Source organism: Solanum tuberosum, unplaced genomic scaffold (genome assembly GCF_000226075.1).
Source record: "Solanum tuberosum cultivar DM 1-3 516 R44 unplaced genomic scaffold, SolTub_3.0 scf00250, whole genome shotgun sequence".
NCBI classification, from domain to species: domain Eukaryota; kingdom Viridiplantae; phylum Streptophyta; class Magnoliopsida; order Solanales; family Solanaceae; genus Solanum; species Solanum tuberosum.
In genome coordinates this window covers 134,754-154,440 of record NW_006239183.1, presented here as the reverse complement: position 1 = coordinate 154,440, position 19,687 = coordinate 134,754, and the positions used below count along the sequence as shown (strand labels likewise).

Sequence of the window (19,687 nt, the reverse complement as noted above, 5' to 3'; positions counted from 1 at the left end):
TCAAAATTGAAAGAATCTTCAATGAACTAGGAGAACAATTTTAAATCTCAAAATTTTCAACAATTTTGAATCAAAATTGAAAGGATCTCTTTCTTCTCAATTTTTTTGACAATCTTGAATTAAAATTGAAAAGATCTTCGATGAACTTGAAGATTCAAAAGGAAATCGTTTGTCCAACAACAATTCCATCACTTTTGTATCCTTCATAACTCATCTCGCTTATCCAAAATTTCGATAATTTTTTTTTAATCAAATCTGAAAGGTTTCTTTGTTGATGAGGGGAGCAATTTGAAATTTTGAATTTCTTCATTCTGATAGGATTTGTCTCTGTATGATTGAGAGTAAGAAGAAACGTAAGCGTAATTTATGAGATTTAATTAATTTTTAGATTTTATTCCATTTTTAGAGCAATAGAAAGATTCTTCTTGTATTAAAATTAATGTATCTGGAAGGTACAAATTTTAAGGGATTATTGTAATTAGAAAAAGAGTAGGGATATGATGTAATTTCCTCTTTATACTATGAGATTTAGGTAAGTTATACTATAAATTAGTTACTTAGATACATGTTATGTTGTAATATTACAAATCTTACCGAATTTTAGTATGTAGATACATGTATTTTGAGATATATGAACTCAAAAATTATGTGTAATTTATTCTATATACACTCTATCCAAGTAGATTCACATGTATCTAGGATACATTGACAAATCCATCGCCCTCACCTCCCTCCCATCTCGCTCGTCACTCTCTTATCCCGCTCGTGTATCTAGGATGTATTATACGAGATACATATATCTCGCGTATCTAGTATCCTAGATACATGTTAATCACACTAGATTTTTTGCTAGTGTTATTAAAACATCACCATTGTTTGCCATATTTGATTTGAAAATCTTTTCATTTTCTTGATATTATAGAATTTTAAATTTGAAAAGAAAAAAAGACGGACTAGCCCACCGCAGCCCGCAACCCTTCTACGACTGAGTTGGGTTGAGCATTTTCAGGTCCTTCTAAATGAAGGGTCGGGCTGTCCCGCCCTAGCCCATCAAATTCCTTGGCCCGCGAGGCTTGGGTCGTGTGGGGCTGGGCTGACCTTTTTTGACAACTCAAATTAATTTTCTATATTTGTTTTTTTTTTATGTATCCTTTTTTTTTTTTTTTACTTTTAACGTTCTTTTTCTTCTCTCTCTTTAACGAAGAAACACCAACAACAACATGGGCGGTCGCGACGGCACCTACAATCCACCATGTGAACTTCACTCATCCACCAACAAGTCTCTGTCTTCATCAGCTAAGATTTAAGCCCCCTCTTACCTTCAAATCACATACATCTCATATTAGCTCAACTAACTAAAACTCACCGAAAATAATTATTGTTACTCCACCATGTGAAAATAGACCCATCAACCACCAATTCCGTTGTGAACTACCACTGCACTTCCTTTTTTTCCTTTGTAGCTTCAGGATTTTTAAAGTAGGAGATGCAGATTCAAGCATAAACACAAAACTTAAATAGTTAGGAGTCGCATCTACGTTCCCTTTTCAGATCTAATAAAGCTTTGACTATCAAATCTATCCTAAACATTGAATAGTACAAAAATCTTATAAAATCTTCATTTTAAAGATTTCTACCCAACTAAACTAAACTAACCGCATCTAAAAATTTAAGCCCAAAATTGACAAAAAAGACTTTTTTTACAAGATACATGTCATCTCTCACCAATAACAGGTACCAAATAACTCTGTCTAATAAGATTAACACAGATGAAAAATATACCCTAATTTTTTTTGTCTCCGCTAACAATCGTTAAAGGCTGAGTCGTCTATAGATATGATATTACTACTCTATATGAATCATTAAAATGGGCATCAACTATTTTTGCCCTAGTTCATCTCCTTTATCTTCAAACTTTCTCTCTTCCTTCTAAATTTGTTGAAATCGGTCATGTCTCAAGAGTTTGGAATGTCAATTTTTTAAATAAAAAATAGATATTTGTTTGTGCATAGAGTACCGTAGGATCAAGAGTCAAGACATCAAGGATCCCTGCGAATTCGGGTCGTAGATTTTGGGGTTGTAACAAAAAGCAGATTACGTATTTTATTTTTATTTTTTTAGGCAAATGGTGGATGTAATTATTTTCGTTGGAAAGATGATTTTCGAACAAAGAAATAATCCACGATTGATGAAAAATACAACTACTTCACACAACAATGTGAGGTCTGTTATGCAGTCTAATATGAATGAAGTTGAAGAAAATAGAGATCTACTAAGGTCCTTGTTAAGGAATACTCTACATGAGAGAAATGTTTTAAAAGAAGAATTGAAAGAAAATAAGAAAACAATCGACCGTCTGAGACTAATTTGTGATCTCTTGTTGTTATTTATATTTTACAAATATTGCCTAGTTGTTCAGATTTATTAGATTTTATGTAATGTTTTTTTTTTGTTGTAGTTACACTTTTTATGTAGTTCCTCGGTTGACTTGAGCATGTAAAATCTACAATGTCTTGTCAGGATTTGGTTGTTTTCTTTCCTAATTCTATTTGCAAGATTTTTGATTAGTTCAAGTTATGATTATAGAGGAACTTGTTGGAATTGGAGCTTTAAAAATTTTCAAGTTACGAACAAGATGTTGTGATTTGACGTACCAATGCTCCCATTCACAATGTAAACCACAATAAAATTTACGTGGATCTAAATTTTTTACCTTACAAAAATTGTCATTACGCTCTATTACAAGATAAAATTAATATTCATCTAACTCAAACATAATGATATCAAATGAGAAATCACTTGAATAACTAGTATGATTTGCGTTGTCATCATCACTAACATAAGAATCTTTTAAAATAAGAGAAAATACATAAAGTCACAACTAAAGATGTCCCGTATTTTCATAAAGACACCTTAACTTTGGAAGTGTCCTATCACCCCACAAAACTTTTTAATATCTTTGTATGACCCATTCCCTCGTCTGGATTGTCGCGCGTGATACTCACTCCTGTAATATTCGTTCAACCTGACCCGACCCTATTCTTTTCAAGAAAAGTCTTCTCTTTTCTTTTGTTATTTCTCAACTTTCTCTAAAATCACAAAATATAGAAAAGTCTTCTCCTTTTCTCCTGGTGTTGATAATCTTGTTGTTGATGTTTCTTGGTGAAGATTTTTGGAGGGACAAGGAATTGAAGGTCTAAAATGTTAAGGCTCTACATTATATGATAACGATCTTTTTTTTTATTAAACCATAAAAAACTTCAAATCAACGCTTTCTACCGGAAACTAAAAGATAAAACTAATTCGTACTTATTGCGTTGGGGGAAGATGGTGAATTCGTCAAAGAGAGAGTACCAACGTTGATCTTGCTTTGGATAAAATGATGAAATCGTAAATTTAGGGATACCAACGGCTCTTTTGAGTTTAAATTTGGGGAAGATGAAGTAAATAAATTAAATAATTAATAATAAAGAAATAAAGCGACACGTGGCACTTTTAAATTGGTTAATGGCAGTGAAAATACTGCATCACGTGCCTCATGTGCGTGGTAACAACCCAGACGAGGAAATGGGTCAAAATGGCTCATTTACAAAGATAGTAAAAACTTTTGTGGGGTGATAGGACACTTCCAAAGTTAAGGTGTCTTTATGCAAATACAGGACATGACTTTATGGCTTTTCTCTTAAAATAAAATAAAATACTAACCAATCTACATGTCTACTACTCGAATTGAAGTTTTAGTAATCCTATTTTGGGTGACTCTTTCATGAGATGTTCTACTCATTGCTTTGAACATGTCTTTCAGCGTGAACAAAATAATAATATTGCCTTCAACAAATTGTCTTCAATATGATATAATAACTCAATTTTATTGATTACTAATTACCCAAATTATGTACATTATATACTACTTGTCAGTATATTTATGAATGGCAACACAAGACACCACAATTTGTACTTTAATCAAATGATATTTTTGAGTGATAACTCAATTTGTTAACTTTGTATGGCACATTATAGAGAAAATGATCCTTCATGTATAGGGGTTGAATTATTTTGGTCCTTAATATACATCACTTGATAGAAATAGTCCTTAATGTATGCAAAATGGGTATCATTTTGATCCAAACCCCGAAATTTAACATTTCTCTGTTAAAAACTAACGTTCCACCTCCCAAGTCATCTCTCTTCAGTGTATGTTCTTCCTCAATAGGAGGATCATAGTCCACCCTATCTATATGAAGCTTATTCAAACACATTCATAATTTTTGCAACCAAAACAAATATTTTTTTCTTCTCTTAAGCAACTTCTATCTTGTGGGTCAAACTGAAAATACACGGATTCAGTGAAAAGGCACAAACCTGATGATTTCATGTTTCATAGAATTAACTAACTGGCCTCATTCAATCCAAAAATCATCTAATTCATTCAAATGAGATTATAAGTTAATAGTATTAAAATAATGGATAATTTTTTTGTGGGTGTATCCATCCTCAAGCTTGGATCTACTACTGCTCTATGTCATTATCTTACCAATTTTATCCTATGAATCGTCCTCAAATGGATAACTCTTTCTTTTTAATTCAATCAAAGTTTCTAAAAATATTGCCATTCATACCATTATCAGAAAACGGAAATCATTATCAGAAAATGAAACAAGCTGCTCAAATAAGTACCATTGAATTTCTCATCCAAGTATTCCAATGAGTGTTGAACTTAAATCTATTTTAGAAAGACGATGCAATTAAGAGATAAACAGAAAGGGGCAGAGCAAAGGAAGGGGTCGTTAGTTTTTAACACAGGACAGTTAACTTTAGGGTTGAGGACCAAAACAATACCCATTTTGCATATATTAAGGACTATTTCTATCGCCTGGTATATATTAACGACCAAAATAATTCAACCACCATACATGAAGGACCATTTTGATCATTTTCTCCACATTATACTATTAAAGTACTCAAAAAAAATCAACATAATACACATACTTATGTGCGCTATATGCTTTCTGCATCCTTAATTTGTACTTTTTTCTAAAGTGTTTTTGAGTGAAAACTTAATTTATTAACTTCAAATGACACCTTGTATTGTTATCCACAAAAATCTACATAATGCACATATAATGTGCGCTATATGATGGAGAGTTTTTAACATTATAAAAGCGACAACTGCATTCACTTATGCTTTTATTATGTTTAGAATTATTACCTTCAACAGTAGGTTCAAAAATAAATAATAGGCGGCTTTGCTAGCTTATTTTCTTATGTATGATAGATCGATAAGCAAAAACTATTATCTTAAAAGTATTTGTATATAATTTAGACTGATGAGAACTATGGAGGTGAGGTAAAGATGATGTGTTTTAGAGGGTGAGAGGATACAAATAATGTGGAATGTCACTAGTAGAACTTGTTTTCCTTACTTTCATCAGGGAACTCATTTTTAAAAAGTTTATTTCCTAGAGAAAATATTTTTCAAAATATTTGATCAACCAAATATGAAAATGTTTCCTTCATACCGAACACACAATATCACCAAAAGCTTCAACTTTTAAGCCTTCATTTAGTAAAACAAAATGACTTCATCAAGAAAAATTTCTGGCAAAAACTGATACTCTCAAATCTTCAACAATCGACGCCTTCTTAAATAAATTCATGAGCAAAATTAAATACAACATTGATAACTACATTAATCAATAAACTTGAGGGAAATATGAAAAACCAGTTCCCCAACAAACTTAAAGCCCAAACTATCTATTAATATGCCAACAATAATGACCAAGTGCTTTTCAAAAATCACAAAGGGGTAAAGAAGAAAGTAGCCAAAAAAGAACTCCATTCTAAAAACAAGACCAAAACTGGAAAACCTTGAAACTAATATCTTTTACCAAGAATTATTCCCAGGATCACTGAAACTAGAGCAACCCCCAGAATAAATTTCAGGGGCAGGGCAGAAGATCCTTCGATGTGTTGAACTTGTGATTCACTGGAGGATGGTTGAGTTGAAGAGACTTCGGACTTCTTCTTGCTCTTTCGCTTTGTTGGTGTGGAGAGCATTTGTCCAATATCCCTTGATTTCACCTCTACCTCATCCTTATGATCATTACTACTGCCACCAATATCCTGCAATTTTGAATTAAAAGCAATTGAAAATCATTGATCTTTCGAGCTATTTCATGATCATTATAGTCACATTAATTATATAATTTGCATTGCTCTCATCCTTGATAATTTTACGCAGGCATTCTTCTAAAAGACTAAAAAATATAAGAGGATAAGATGTCCTTGTTCATTTAGTTACTTATTAGTTATTACAGTGTTTCAATATCCCCTCTTTCTTCTAATGGTTAAGCATGTGGAAGTATTCTGATGGTAATAGTAGATTCAGCTGAAAAGATAAGGAAGTTATAGAATTATAAAATGCAGATTCCGTTCATGAAAGAAACTAACCTTCTGCTTCAATTTCTCCTCAAGTTCCTTGACTTGGTTTTGTAGTACTACTACTTCCTTGCTTTTGGCTTGCAGCTCCTCTGATGAACGCTTCAAAGTAGACTCCTGCTCTAATCCCTTATTGGACATAGCTTTTTTCTGTGTTGTTGACATTTCAAATATGAATTAGTAACCAAGCTTGAAAAGTGAATGTTTAAGTTTCATACTATAGTAGAAGAGTAAAAATCAGAAACATTTAAATTACTAGGATGGCAATATAATATTTGAAAAATGCTACTAACACGCATCTGGCTAATAATTTAGGTTCTAGAATGTTAACTTGGTTGTATATTTAACTGTATAGAAATTACATTACCTCTTCTTTTACTTGTGCTTCAGCACTGCCTAAGTGATCTTCAAGCTCCTTGATGCGGCTTTCCAATTGAGACTTCTGATGAATCTCAGCCTGGAAAACTTCTAATTGACTTTTCAGAGAATCTTCACTTGACTTGATTGCTTTCAACTGTTCTTCAAGATGTGCTATGACATTTTGATGTTCCTTCTTAGAGGTTTGATGTGTTTCATTGAGCAAGTTGTTTTCCTCCAAAATGGATGATAACTGTAAACAGTGAATATTTTTAGAATAGTGAGTTATCAGATGTAAATACATGCACCTGAAGTAATTGCCTAGTAGTATGAATGATACCATTTCAAAGAGTAGCCAGGCACTAACCTGAAGTTGTAGCTTCTGCCCGTCAGAAGTAAGCTGCTCTTTTAAGTTGTCTATAACCTGGTTTGAAGATTTAAGCTCTTCAACTGCTTCATTCTTCTCGGCAAATGCAGCTGACACTTTGGCTTCTAAATCATTGAGTTTAGAGTCATTTGAGGCCACTTCTCCCTTTAGCTTTGTGTTCTCTTGAGTTAGTCCTTCTTTCTCCTTTTCAAGCTCGCTACACTTCCCTTTCAGCTCTTCAACAACGCTTTCAACATGACTCAAATTCTTATGGCTTTGCTCTAGTTCCATTTTTTGATTTTCAGCCAGAGTATCTGTTTCATGAGTCTGCTCTTCATATGTTTTCACCAGAGCTTCAAAAGAGTGTAGCTTATCCATTAATTCTTTACCTTCAGACTCTTTCTGGGTGAGGTTTTGAATGGCTTCGTGCATCTTTGCCTCCGTTTCTGATCTGCGGGCTTCGGTTGCCGATTGAAGTTCAGAGGCTCTGGAATGCTTGTCTGTCAGTTCTGTGATGGTGTTCATATGAGAAACTAGTTGTTGAACACTGTCCTCCTTTTCTGCATGGGCTGAGTTTAACAGTTCTTCAAGATCACTCACCCTGTTCTTAAGAAGCATATTTGTCTCCATTAATTGTTGGTTTTCAGATAAAATGTCTGCAGCTTTATCTTCTGCCTCCAATATTTTCTTTTTCAGGCCCTCATTGTCAGTTTCAGATGAAGCCAGTTTCACCAACACCTGGTCCAGTTCTTCCTTCACAGCTGAAAAGCTTTCGGCAGATTTACCAATCTGCTCGTCATAACTCTTTAGCTGATCTTCAAGAGCCTTCAGTTTCTCATTCAATGTTTGTGCCTCTGAATCTCTGGTAACAAACTTGCCAGTTGCCTCTTGGAGTTTGAGCTCGGAATCCGTTTTCAGAGTATCATGCAATGACTCAAGCTCTATGCTTCGAGTTGTTGCTTGCTCCAAAACTCTTCCTTGTTGCTCTAACTGCTCTTCTGCTGACTTGAGCTTTGCCATCACCTCACTCTCTCTCAACCCAGTAGCATTAAGATCATTCTCAATACCTTCCAGTCTTTGTTGCGTGGCATTCAATTCATTACGCAGGATCTCAAGCAAGCCTTCCGTTTCAGCTAGTTTTTCAATTGAGTTCGTGTACACATCCTCTAAGTTTTTCTTATCCTCTGTCACACTGTTGAGACATTGACTCAATTCGTTCTCCTTCTCCTTGGTCTCCGCCAGAATAACCTCCAGGCTTGCTGATTTTGTTTGGAATATCTCTACTTCTGCTTCAAGCTCAGATGCCCTGTCAGAGTGCTTCTTAGATTCTTCTTCTGCAGCCACACATTTCTTCTCCAATATGCTTATTTGTTCTTCAAGCTCCTGAATCCTATATTTCTCCGTTTCGAGCAATAGCTCCAAGTCACTCGCCTTTTTGCCAGCTTCCTCTACTTTAGAGTGTGATACCAGCATCAAGTCCTCTAGTTCACGGCTGCGTTGATCTGTGGTATTGGCCCGACCTTCATGCTCACTGCACTTGTCAGCAACACTTCTAAGCTCTGCTTCAAGTTCTAAATTACGAGTACTTGATTTGACCAACTCAGAATCCAAATGAGCTATCTTCTCCTTGTACTCCTGCAACCTAGTATCCAGCTGTTTCCTTTCTTCCAGTGTCTTCTCAAGGGTGGCCTGTAGTTCAGAAACTTTCCTGGAGAACTCATCTTGTTCCCTCTTGTAGACATCCTCTAAGTTTCTCTTCTCCTCAGTCACATTGTTCAGGGATCGACTCAATTCACTCTCCTTCTCCTTGGTCTCTGCAAGGGCAACCTCAAGGCTTGATAATTTTGCTTGGAATGTCTCTACTTCTGCTTCAAGCTCAGATGCCCTGTCAGAATGCTTCTTGGATTCTGCTTCTGCAGTCACACCTTTCTTCTCTAATGTGGTTATTTGTTCTTCAAGCTCCTGAGTCCTATACTTCTCTGTTTCAAGCAATAGCTCCAAGTCAGTCACCTTTTTGCCGGATTCCTCTACTTTCGAGTGTGATACCAGCATTAAATCCTCTAATTCACGGCTGCGTTGATCAGTGGTGTTGGCCCGACCTTCATGCTCAGCACACTTGTCAGCGACACTTTTAAGCTCAGCTTCAAGTTCTAAATTACGAGCACTTGATTTGACCAACTCAGAATCTAAATGAGCTATCTTCTCCTCATACTCCTGCAATCTGGTATCCAGCTGTTTCCTTTCTTCCAGGGTCTTCTCAAGGGTGGCATTTAGTTCAGAAACTTTCCCAGAGAACTCTTCTAGTTCCCTCTTCGTATCATTGCTTTCCAGTTCCGCCAGATTTATTTTCTGTTCTAGCTCCACATTTCTCTCTTCAGCTGCAGCACAGCGATTCTCCATTTCTTTAAGCTGCGATTTTGCTTCTTCTATAGCAGCATTGGATATTTGTAGCATGTCCTCGAGCTCAACATTTTTCTGGTTGGCAGTAGTTATGGCATTTGACGATTCAAGGTGAAGCTCTTCCAATGATTTCAGCTTCTGTTCCAGCTCCGCACTGTTTGCTAAAGCTTGAGAAAGAAGAGAATCTGCATTGCTGAATTTCTCATCTGAAAGCTGCAATTTCACCTCTAGATCACTACATAATTCCTTCATCTGGACAACACTATTGTTTAGCTCGGCTACAGCAGCTTCAAGAGCTCCTTTCTCTGTAGATAGTTTGGCCAGCTCCTCCTGTGACTCTGAGAGTTGTGTTTCCTGGCTTTTCAGTTTACCCTCAATGTGTTCCTTTAAACCTACTTCCTCCTGAATTTTCAACTTTATGTCTTCCAACTCAGATACCTTAGCCTGAAGATCTTCTTTAGTGGATGATATTAAAAGCTCAAGAGACGAAATGTTCTCCTTCACCTGAGATTCAGAAGCTTTTCTCGTGTCAAGCTCTTGGCTTAATTCATCTATAAGAGCTTCTTTTGATGCAAGTTTACTCTCAATATCTTGCACTTGTGATTTTGAGATCTCTAACTCTCCTTGAACTTTAGAAAGCTCTGAAGCTGTAGTCGTGAGTGCTTCTTCAACCTTCTGGTTTTCAGCAATCTTCTCATTTAGGCTCTTGAGTTCTTCTTGTAAAGAAGCCATCTGGTCTTCAACTTCTTTTGCATTCTGTTTCGACAACTCCAGCAATCTCTCAAAATCCAAGGCCTTCTTTGTCTCTGATTCTGCAAGTGAGCCACTTTGTTTGTGCAACTCCTCAAACTTTTGAGCCTCACCTGCAGAAGCCAGCAGCTCTTGTTCAAGCTCTTCCATCTTCTTCTTTGAGCTTTCAAACTCGAGGCCAAGTCTGTCAAAGGCCTCCTTAACATTAACATGCTCCTTGTTATTCAATTCTTGAGCTTGCAACGCCTCTTGCAAAGCATTAAGCTCAGTGCTATATCTATTTTCTGCTTCTGCAATCTGCTCTTTCAATTTCTTGTGATCAAGTTCAAGGTCTTCAAATTTCCTTGCAGTTTCGTCCAGCTTCTCTTTTGTGAGCGATAATTCATCCTTTAACTTCACATTTTGAGATTCAGTGTCTTTTAATGAACCAGCAACTCTTTCCAATTCAAGCTCAAGTTCTTTAGACTTTTCTTCTGCTTCAAGATATTCTCTGCTAGAAGATGAAATATTTGAGCTGCGGTCCATTATAGACACTTTGCCCTCTGCAGGAGAAGCTTCAGCTGAAGCATCTGAACCATCCTTTGATTCCAAAGCTTCCTTCTCTACTTTTATAAACTCTCCATCAAAAGCAGACTCTTCGTGCTCCTTCTGAACTTCTATCTCGCCATTGGACACCTGTAATCCAAATAGAAGATGAGGAAGAAGAAAAAGGAATTTATTTCTTAACCAGTATATTCAATTATAGTTTATTGAACTTTAAACCAGGTAAATTACAAAAATGATTTACTCGAAATTAAGCAAATTGTTCGCCATAATTGATGTATTAAATATGCAGTGAGTAGAAAAAACTAAGCTTGTCATACACTATTTATCGCATCATATTTGACAAAAGTGCAGTAAATTCATGTTGTCGTTTCCAGTGTCACCACCCTAATTACATCTAAAACGTTGAATCCATAATCACTTTAAACTGAATTTCCTACCTTAGTTGGATTCTACACAATTGTGTTTAAAATCAAAAAGGTTTTCTTGGGGGAAAGAACTCCTATATATCTATCATTTTCTTAGAGAAGAAGTTTTGGACGATCCTTTCTTCCCCTCCAATAGTATCCACAATATACTCATTAAAAAAAGTTTTTTATTCTCTCAATAGTTTTTATATTTTTTATAAGTATTAATTTTCATATTTAGTTTAATTGACCAAACTATATCAAAGATTTTTTCTTTTTTAATCAACTTTCAAAGTTCGCAACTATTAGCTTCCGCATAACGCCTACTATTCCCATCCCAACATATTAAAAAGGAATGCCAATAGATCAAGCAACTGACAGGATGTGTAGTTTGATTAAGTATGCAAATTAAGAGGTTTCTGCTACTACGATTCTAGATTCTCGAAATTAGTGGTGGCAAATGGACGGATTGAAAATGGATAATAATTCAACCCACTCATATTTTATATGGGTAATAAATGAATTGGGTAAAATACTAGTTTACTCATATTTTCATAAGTAAATAGTACTTTACTTAAGAATTCAATAAGGAAAAAATATTTTAGTCTTTTTTTAGATGAAAAATGTTGAAAATGCTTAATTTAGTTTTATTGTATCATAAAAATAAAATAAAAATCCTATAACTTTTCAATATAAAATAAATTTATGTAATAACAAAATGAAAATATTTTTAATTTTCAAAGTAAAATGAATATTTGCATTTTAGGACTAAAACATGCCTAATGCACTTTTAAGCAATGTCAATACTAATACATGATTTACTTATTTTACACTATTATTTATTATCCAATATAAAATTAAACAAATAAAAAAAAAATTATAATTAAACAAAAGAAATGTACATTTAAAATATATATTTTTGGAGGGTCAAAGACATCACCTTTTCAATTATAGAGAAGACTAATTAGTTCTATAGAATAACATAAAAAGGAAGAAAAGTTGCACTATTTTTAGTGATATCATGAATTTTGAGTGAATAAAAGTTAGAAGTTTAATTCATTTGGTTAATCCATATTTTACCCACATTTTTATGGGTTGAATAAATCAGTGGCGGAGCCACCATACTATTAGGGGGGTTCGGATGAACCCCTTCGGCGGAAAATCATATAATATATACTGGTTAAAATAACTTTCTAAGTATATCTATAGTAGATGTCAAACCCCCTATTTTTTCAAATTTTGAATCCCCTTATTGAATATTCTGGCTCCATCACTGACCCATATTTTACCCATGTAAAAAAGCACTCATCCAACCCACTAAAATATGGGCTCATTTTACCGGCACTACTCGAAATTAAGGCATTGACAGAAAGAAATAACCTACATTTTGAAAATAAGATTGATCCCCATTTATTTCATGGATATAAATATCAAAATATCACTAGAACCATTAAAGAAAGTAAAGTAAAGTAAAAAAGGCAAGTAACGAGCATTACCTTAATAAGATCTTCTTTGCCCTCTATCTTTTCTGAAACCTGTACCACTGGTACATCTGTGGTTGTTGTCTCTGCTTCCATCTCAAAATAATTTCACCTTGTGAAGTTGTTAAAGTATCTGGATTGATGAAAACAGCTAAGTTGGTAAGGTAAAGAACTAATTAAAAAGTTTCCACTTAATTCACAATAACATTATTTTACTTCTCTAGTAACTTATTTAGCTGTAGAATATATTACAAACTTTACAACTTAAAAGGGAAAGGAAAATAAAAAGAAACGTTAGCTGTATAGTTTGGCGTATATAAAAAAATACTGGCACATAATTTCGAGTCCATGTTATACAAGTATTGCACGAATTAAGTATATTTTAAGAAGCAAAGGAAATTAAAGATAGGAAAATAATATTGTTTTGGACATAACTTATAATTTATCCAAATCATAAAGTTATTTTCAATGGTTTCGTAAAGCTGTGGCATTAAAATTTTCATATGCAATAGCCGATAGCTCTCACATCACAATGATAATGCGACTTCTTCTCTTACTTTAAAATCTTTGGAATTTTATTTCTTTGACTATAGATATTCTATAATAAAATCAAAGAGAGGTGATTGAATTTTTTATTATTAGGAAAACAGAAAAGCAAAAAGTAGCAAAGGCAAGGAGGTAACAACCAAAAGACTACAGAAAATAGATTTTCTGTTTCCGATTATCCTTTATCGGACGGGGTAAAGAGGGATTTAATGGTCATGAATCAAAAAGTGAAAGCAAAAACAAAAGTGTTACTGGCTCGAGAAAAGGCCCAAAATAGTCCCTCATCTTTGGTTAAGACTCAAAGTCATTCTTGACTTTTCACATGGAACACTAATAGTCCCTCATATTTGCAATATTGGCTCCAAACTTTTGCCTATTTTTTAACATTTATTTTGTCCCCAATTATATGTAAGGAATGTCCAATCGTTTTTTTTTATATATATTTAGTAAAAATAATAATTTTATGTGAGAGAAGGTGAGAAATAGAACACTTTGTTCTGTTGAGTAGAAATATTACTATAGCTAAACTAAGAACATCTTTAACATATGATGTTGGAAGAAAAGAAAATTTTATACTATTGCACGTGAAATCGTCGTGATGAACCTCTCGACTTTACCCGCAATGCGATTTCTACTAAACAAAACAATGTGTTTTTCTTCTCACATGGAGTTATTATTTTCACTAAATATATAAAATGACAATTAAACATTCCATACATAAATTATGGATAAAATCAATGTTAACATCACCGTCACAGATCCAACAAATACAATATTCTACCTACTTCAGATGCAAAGTTATTGTCTATTGTTTTAGAGACAATAATATAGGTAGTAGCTTTAATATTATTTAATTTCTGATAATAGTTTCATTTTTTATTTATAATTAATACAGTTTTAGACTTATAGTTATACATTTTATTTACTGCTATATTTATACTAAATATATAAAATGACAATTGAACATTCCATACATAAATTATGGATAAAATCAATGTTAAAAAGTAGGAATTTTTTTGAAGGAGGACAAAAAATGCACCAATATTACAAACATGGGGAACTATTAATGATTCATGTGAAAATTAAAGGATGACTTTACATTTTAATTCAAAGATGAAGGACTATTTTGTACCTTTATCTCACAACTGGCTCTACAGAAAAGAAAAAATAAACAGGTGACTAGTGAGGTTGAGACTTGTCATCTTATCTTTTTGAATTATTATTATAGTATAAGCTAAAAGTATTATTTAATTGAACTTTTCTTCAGGGACCCAAATCACATGATGGCATTACTCTATCATGACGTGCACGAATATTTAAGTGGGACAGACAGATACTAAAACATCCTAAACATGGCAATTGGCATTTTCTTACTTCTTGTCATCATTTGTTGCTTACAGCGTGGCTTCCCTGTAGGATGACAATTAATAATGGAGGTTATATTCCCAAAATTTTACCCCTTTTTACCTTAAATTGTCAAAACAGGATTACAACATGTAAATACTAACAAAAGATTTATCCTTCTACTACGGCAAATTTAGTAAAACGAAAAAGCACTATAGTTAGGTAGGCCAAGTGAGTTTCTTTTTTTCCTTTAGTTTCCATCTTTGCTAATGCTTATTATTAGAGCAACTCGTATGCTTACTATTAAAACAACTCTTATAAGTGTGCGATTAAAAATATTCAAAGTGTATGACAAAGTAAATAACTATAGCGAGAACATCATCGTCACAGATCCAACAAATACAATATTCTACCTACTTCAGATGCAAAGTTATTGTCTATTGTTTTAGAGACAATAATATAGGTAGTAGCTTTAATATTATTTAATTTCTGATAATAGTTTCATTTTTTATTTATAATTAATACAGTTTTAGACTGATAGTTATACATTTTATTTACTGCTATATTTATACGAAATAAAACATGATATTTAATAATGCAGGATACTTGTTTACATTCTAATAATTTTTTTGAGTATTATTCTTATTCCAATAAATCATATTTATTTAATATAATAAATCAAATCATTTGAAAGAAAATAGTAATATCAATATAATTAATCTAAATATTAGTACTAAAATATCACATTCAGTATTATACTTCTATTTACACACCCTACCAAATTTTTACTTCGGATTCCACCTTTATTAATTATTTTCTTCGAAATTCAACAACCTTTTAGTGAATTTAATAAAATAAATTTTAAACTAATCGAGTCTTGAGCGTCACGGAGTCAGAACTTTACAGTCAAAATAATGAGTTGAAAAGTAAAAACAGATTCGCTCAAATGACTCCACGACATAGTGAGATGAAGCGATTGAATGAATTTTTTTTAGCCAAGTGAAAACTACTACATTATCTACTAAAATGAATACATGAGTATTGTCCATCCGTTTCAATTCGTTAGTTTTTTTTTTCTCGTTATAAAAAGAAATATCTTTGATAATTTTTTCAGGTTAATGACAAAATTCAAAAGTCTTTATTTATTTTCTTAGTTTTGTGTAACTCAAAATCAAATAAATAAATTGAAATCAATCGACGGAATCAAATGTAATCTGCGGATGGATATTCTTTCATATTTCAAATCACACTGATTTTCATTTGAAAAAAAGATGGTTGTTGATGCGACAAAATGCAGGTTATATTCCGATCTCTCTGACGAAAACTACTGTTGAGCTAGCTAGCATGTCCTCCTTCCTGGAGGACCTAATTAATGGAGTAGTAATCTAAAGGGAAAAATGAAAGCAAAAAACACAAACAAAATAAAAGGGCGTGACTCGAGAGGCAAAAAAGCGCGTAAACAACGCAAGTAGAGCACAACATAATGATTTTGTCACTATCTTCCAGGTAAGAATCTCAAATTTACCATTTCTACATCATCCACTACTGATCAATCACTATGAATATGATCAAATCCACCATTGATGTAACCTCTCAACCACAAATTGCCAAAAAGTTAATCTACAGAATTTTAATAATTTCTTCTTTGATTAACAAAAGTAAAACATAATCAGAAGATGCAACGATCAATTTGTTTACGAAGAAGATGAAGATCAAATCATCACATAACGAACAAAGAGGTGCTTTTAATAGTTTAACTTCCTCGAGATCATCGCAAAAGCACAGTGCTAATCAGCGATCCAAATCGAAATAAAATTAAAACAAAAAAGACAGAGAACACAAATCGAGATAACTTAAAAGGTGAGAAGAATTCGATGTTCAATCATCACAGAGAACTAAAATGAGATCTTCGTATAGAAGCTAATTAAATTCATCAATTTCGAAGCACAGAAATAAAACTGTATATAACTTCACAGATTCAAACATATAGGCAATAATAACACACAAAAATATATAATAACAGAGAGATCGATCTATCAATCGATAGAATAAAAGAAAAACAGAGTAAATGATAAGTGCTTACCTGAGGATTTTGATTTGATTTTAGGTGCTTTGCTTTTTGGAGTGAAGCTTTTGTTTTTGTTTTGAACTTGGAAAGAGTGTGAATCAAAGAGAGAGAATGAAGAAAGATTGTGCAGAAATTGTTGGTATTTAGTAGCAGTAGAAAGGAAAGAGGGACGGAGAGAAGCTTTTCTTTCTTCTTCTTTTTTTGGCTACTAGAAGAGGAGTGGGCCACTCAAGAGATGGCTGTGCTGTGGGGCAGGCCACTCGCAATTGGCGAATTGTTTTGTTCAAATGTTGCCCCTTCCCCGCTTTACCCTATTTTTAACGTCGGATCGAAAATCTCGAATTCGAGTCATGAGTATGAAAAAAATACTTATGGGACGTCATCCCAATGAGCCGGTAGAGTGCAATTCAGATTTAATTTTAAAAAACAAAAAAAAATAAAAATTTCCACACACTTCTCCTATTATTACAACTTCATCTATATTTGGGCTTTCTAGTATATAATAAATCCCTCAAACGGATACAATAATATAAGCGATGATACAATAATCTGATGCGCGAGATACATTAATCGTTAAGTAAGATACATTACATTTTATACATGATACACTAATTTGATGCGCGGGATACAATAATATAAGCGCTGATACATTAATTTGATGCGCGAGATACACTAATCTGATGCGCGAAAATGAGGGATTTCGAAAATTTGTAAAACTTATAGGGAATAATGGTAATAAGTAAACTAAAATATGGGATTTCTGTAATTTTTCCATATAATAATAACTTGATTTCTAGCTCTTCAGCTTTAACACCTTCTTTCATCCTAATTTATACAATATTTTCTTTATTGCAACGGTTATAAATTACAGAAATTTTGACTACTAGTTTATTTCTTGTGTTTCTGTAATAGTATTATATATGAGTCAATAAAGTATTTTGAATTTTATTTCTAGTCAAACATTATTGTATAAATTCACAATATTGGTTAATTATTCATTCAACGGACAATGTGAAAATTCAAAAGTTGCATATATGATGGCTAAAATTCATTTCTTGTTTGTGATTTGTTTGTCAAACGTTCACCATTCTATTTAGTAATTAGAAGAAGAAAAATATTACTAATACATCTTTAGATTTATACTAAAATATTATCAGAGTTATATTGGATGCGAACACTAAATTCAAAACTAACCAAACACAAGTAATAAAATTCTACATGGAAAAATTATGTTTTAAAATTATTATTTTTTGCACTCTTCATGCCTTTTCTTTTCGTCATTCAAAGAATCATCCCTTCTTAGAAAAGTTAAAAAGAATGAGGTGAAGAGGTCGTTTTTTCATTATTAAAATGGGAGTATTTTAAAAAAAATAAAAAAATAATAAGGTTAGTGTTGTCATTACATAAAGATTGAACAAAGTTGTGTTTGTGGAGCTGATGTGGTGACGGTCCACTTGATGACCGACCAAACCGGCCTTGCTAGCTAGTCTTCTGTCCCAACGATGAAGACATTTCCTTTTCCTTTTTGGTTTATCAATTTTAAAATGGACAAGTAAAAGTAATCTGAATTACTATCCTTTTTGTTTTTCCATTTTTGATGTCATTAGTATGTTGTGGCCATGTTAGTTGGATTGTCATATTTGACTTACCATGTTAGACATGTGAAATTAATCCTCTAGCTTTGTCCTCAACAAGCTATAAGGCAAACTCATATGTCACTTGGTAGTGGGTGTCAAAACAATTCTAAAAAAATATCGAATCTAGTCGAATGATTATTATATTTTTTCATGTAAAAATCATTATATGTTTCAATGTATATTTATAATATCGTACCAAAAATTAGGATATATTTTTTCTTTATTTTAATAGCTTATCAAATTTAATAAATTTATATGCATTTTATATGTCAAGTTTAAAAATAGAAAACAGTATAAATCTTGACGTTGAATTCCATTCATATGGAAATAATAACTACAAAATTTCCAAACATGTCATATCACTATTGAGCCTTTAGTATAACTTTTTTAAGGATGATATATGCAAAGAATTTTTTTTAAAATAATCGACTGAATCGTATCATTGCCTCCCATATTATATGTAATTTGATTAATTTTGATTTAGTTTTCGATGAAGTTTTCTAAGTGATGTTGAAAATAGAAATTACATTCAAAATTAAGTTTTGAGAATATTTGTACTAATTAACTCTTGTGGAAATTATCAATGAATGTTTTGGTCAATAATAATAAGAATAAATCATTAGATGGTTGACTTGTATAAAATGGGTAAACAAATATGGTGTGACTAAATCATGGCCGGCTAAGCTGAACTTAGACCAGTATGTACGTAAAAGTTCAACATTTGAGTTGAAAGTTTATTCAAATAAATATAATTGGTCAATTCATCCCCCAATGACCGCCAACTTTAGGCTGCCAATTAAATTCAATTTTGGCATTTTAGTTTATATACCTAAGACCAAGGTCAAAGAAAAGCGAAGCGCAGAAAATTTACCTAGTTTATTTTATATACCTAAGAGGTCAAAGAAAATTAGCTTAAGAACTTATTTAATCATCTTTTGAAACTTAGTCTACTTTTGAATGTAAAATTATCAGAAAATAAATCTTGCTTTTAAGAACCTATTTAATCATCAGATGCTAATCAGCTTATGGAAGAAAAAATGAATTAAGAAATATATATATATTTATGTCTTTGTCTAGAATATTAGGTCGGTTACGGAACGTGGCCAAGTTGTTTGAAGTTGAAATCACAAATCTAACAAGGAAATATTATTAGTGCACTTTAACGGTTGTTTGGTTGTTGGTTTAGACGTGAGTTACGTAGGTATTAAATTTTGTATAAGGAATATGATGTTTGTTAGTTAATTAGGCGGTAAATTATTCATATTTAAAATTTATATGATATTTACTTTGCAATTTAGAAATTCGTATAACTAATTCATATATAATTTATGAAGGAATTTATGGTATTA

At 32.7% G+C, this 19,687-nt stretch overlaps 1 protein-coding gene across 1 annotated transcript; it reads right to left on the bottom strand.

The window, feature by feature from the left end:
- Positions 1–5,622: 5,622 nt before the first annotated feature.
- Positions 5,623–16,896, bottom strand: LOC102600288 (myosin heavy chain, skeletal muscle). The gene is made up of 6 exons (XM_006357813.2): positions 16,717–16,896; positions 12,759–12,876; positions 7,163–10,987; positions 6,806–7,048; positions 6,451–6,588; positions 5,623–6,123 (listed from the first exon to the last, which is right to left on the bottom strand). Exons 2-6 carry the CDS (start codon positions 12,837–12,839, stop codon positions 5,875–5,877), a joined length of 4,536 nt encoding a protein of 1,511 aa, XP_006357875.1. The 5' UTR covers positions 12,840–12,876; positions 16,717–16,896; the 3' UTR covers positions 5,623–5,874.
- Between the last annotated feature and the right edge of the window lie 2,791 nt (positions 16,897–19,687).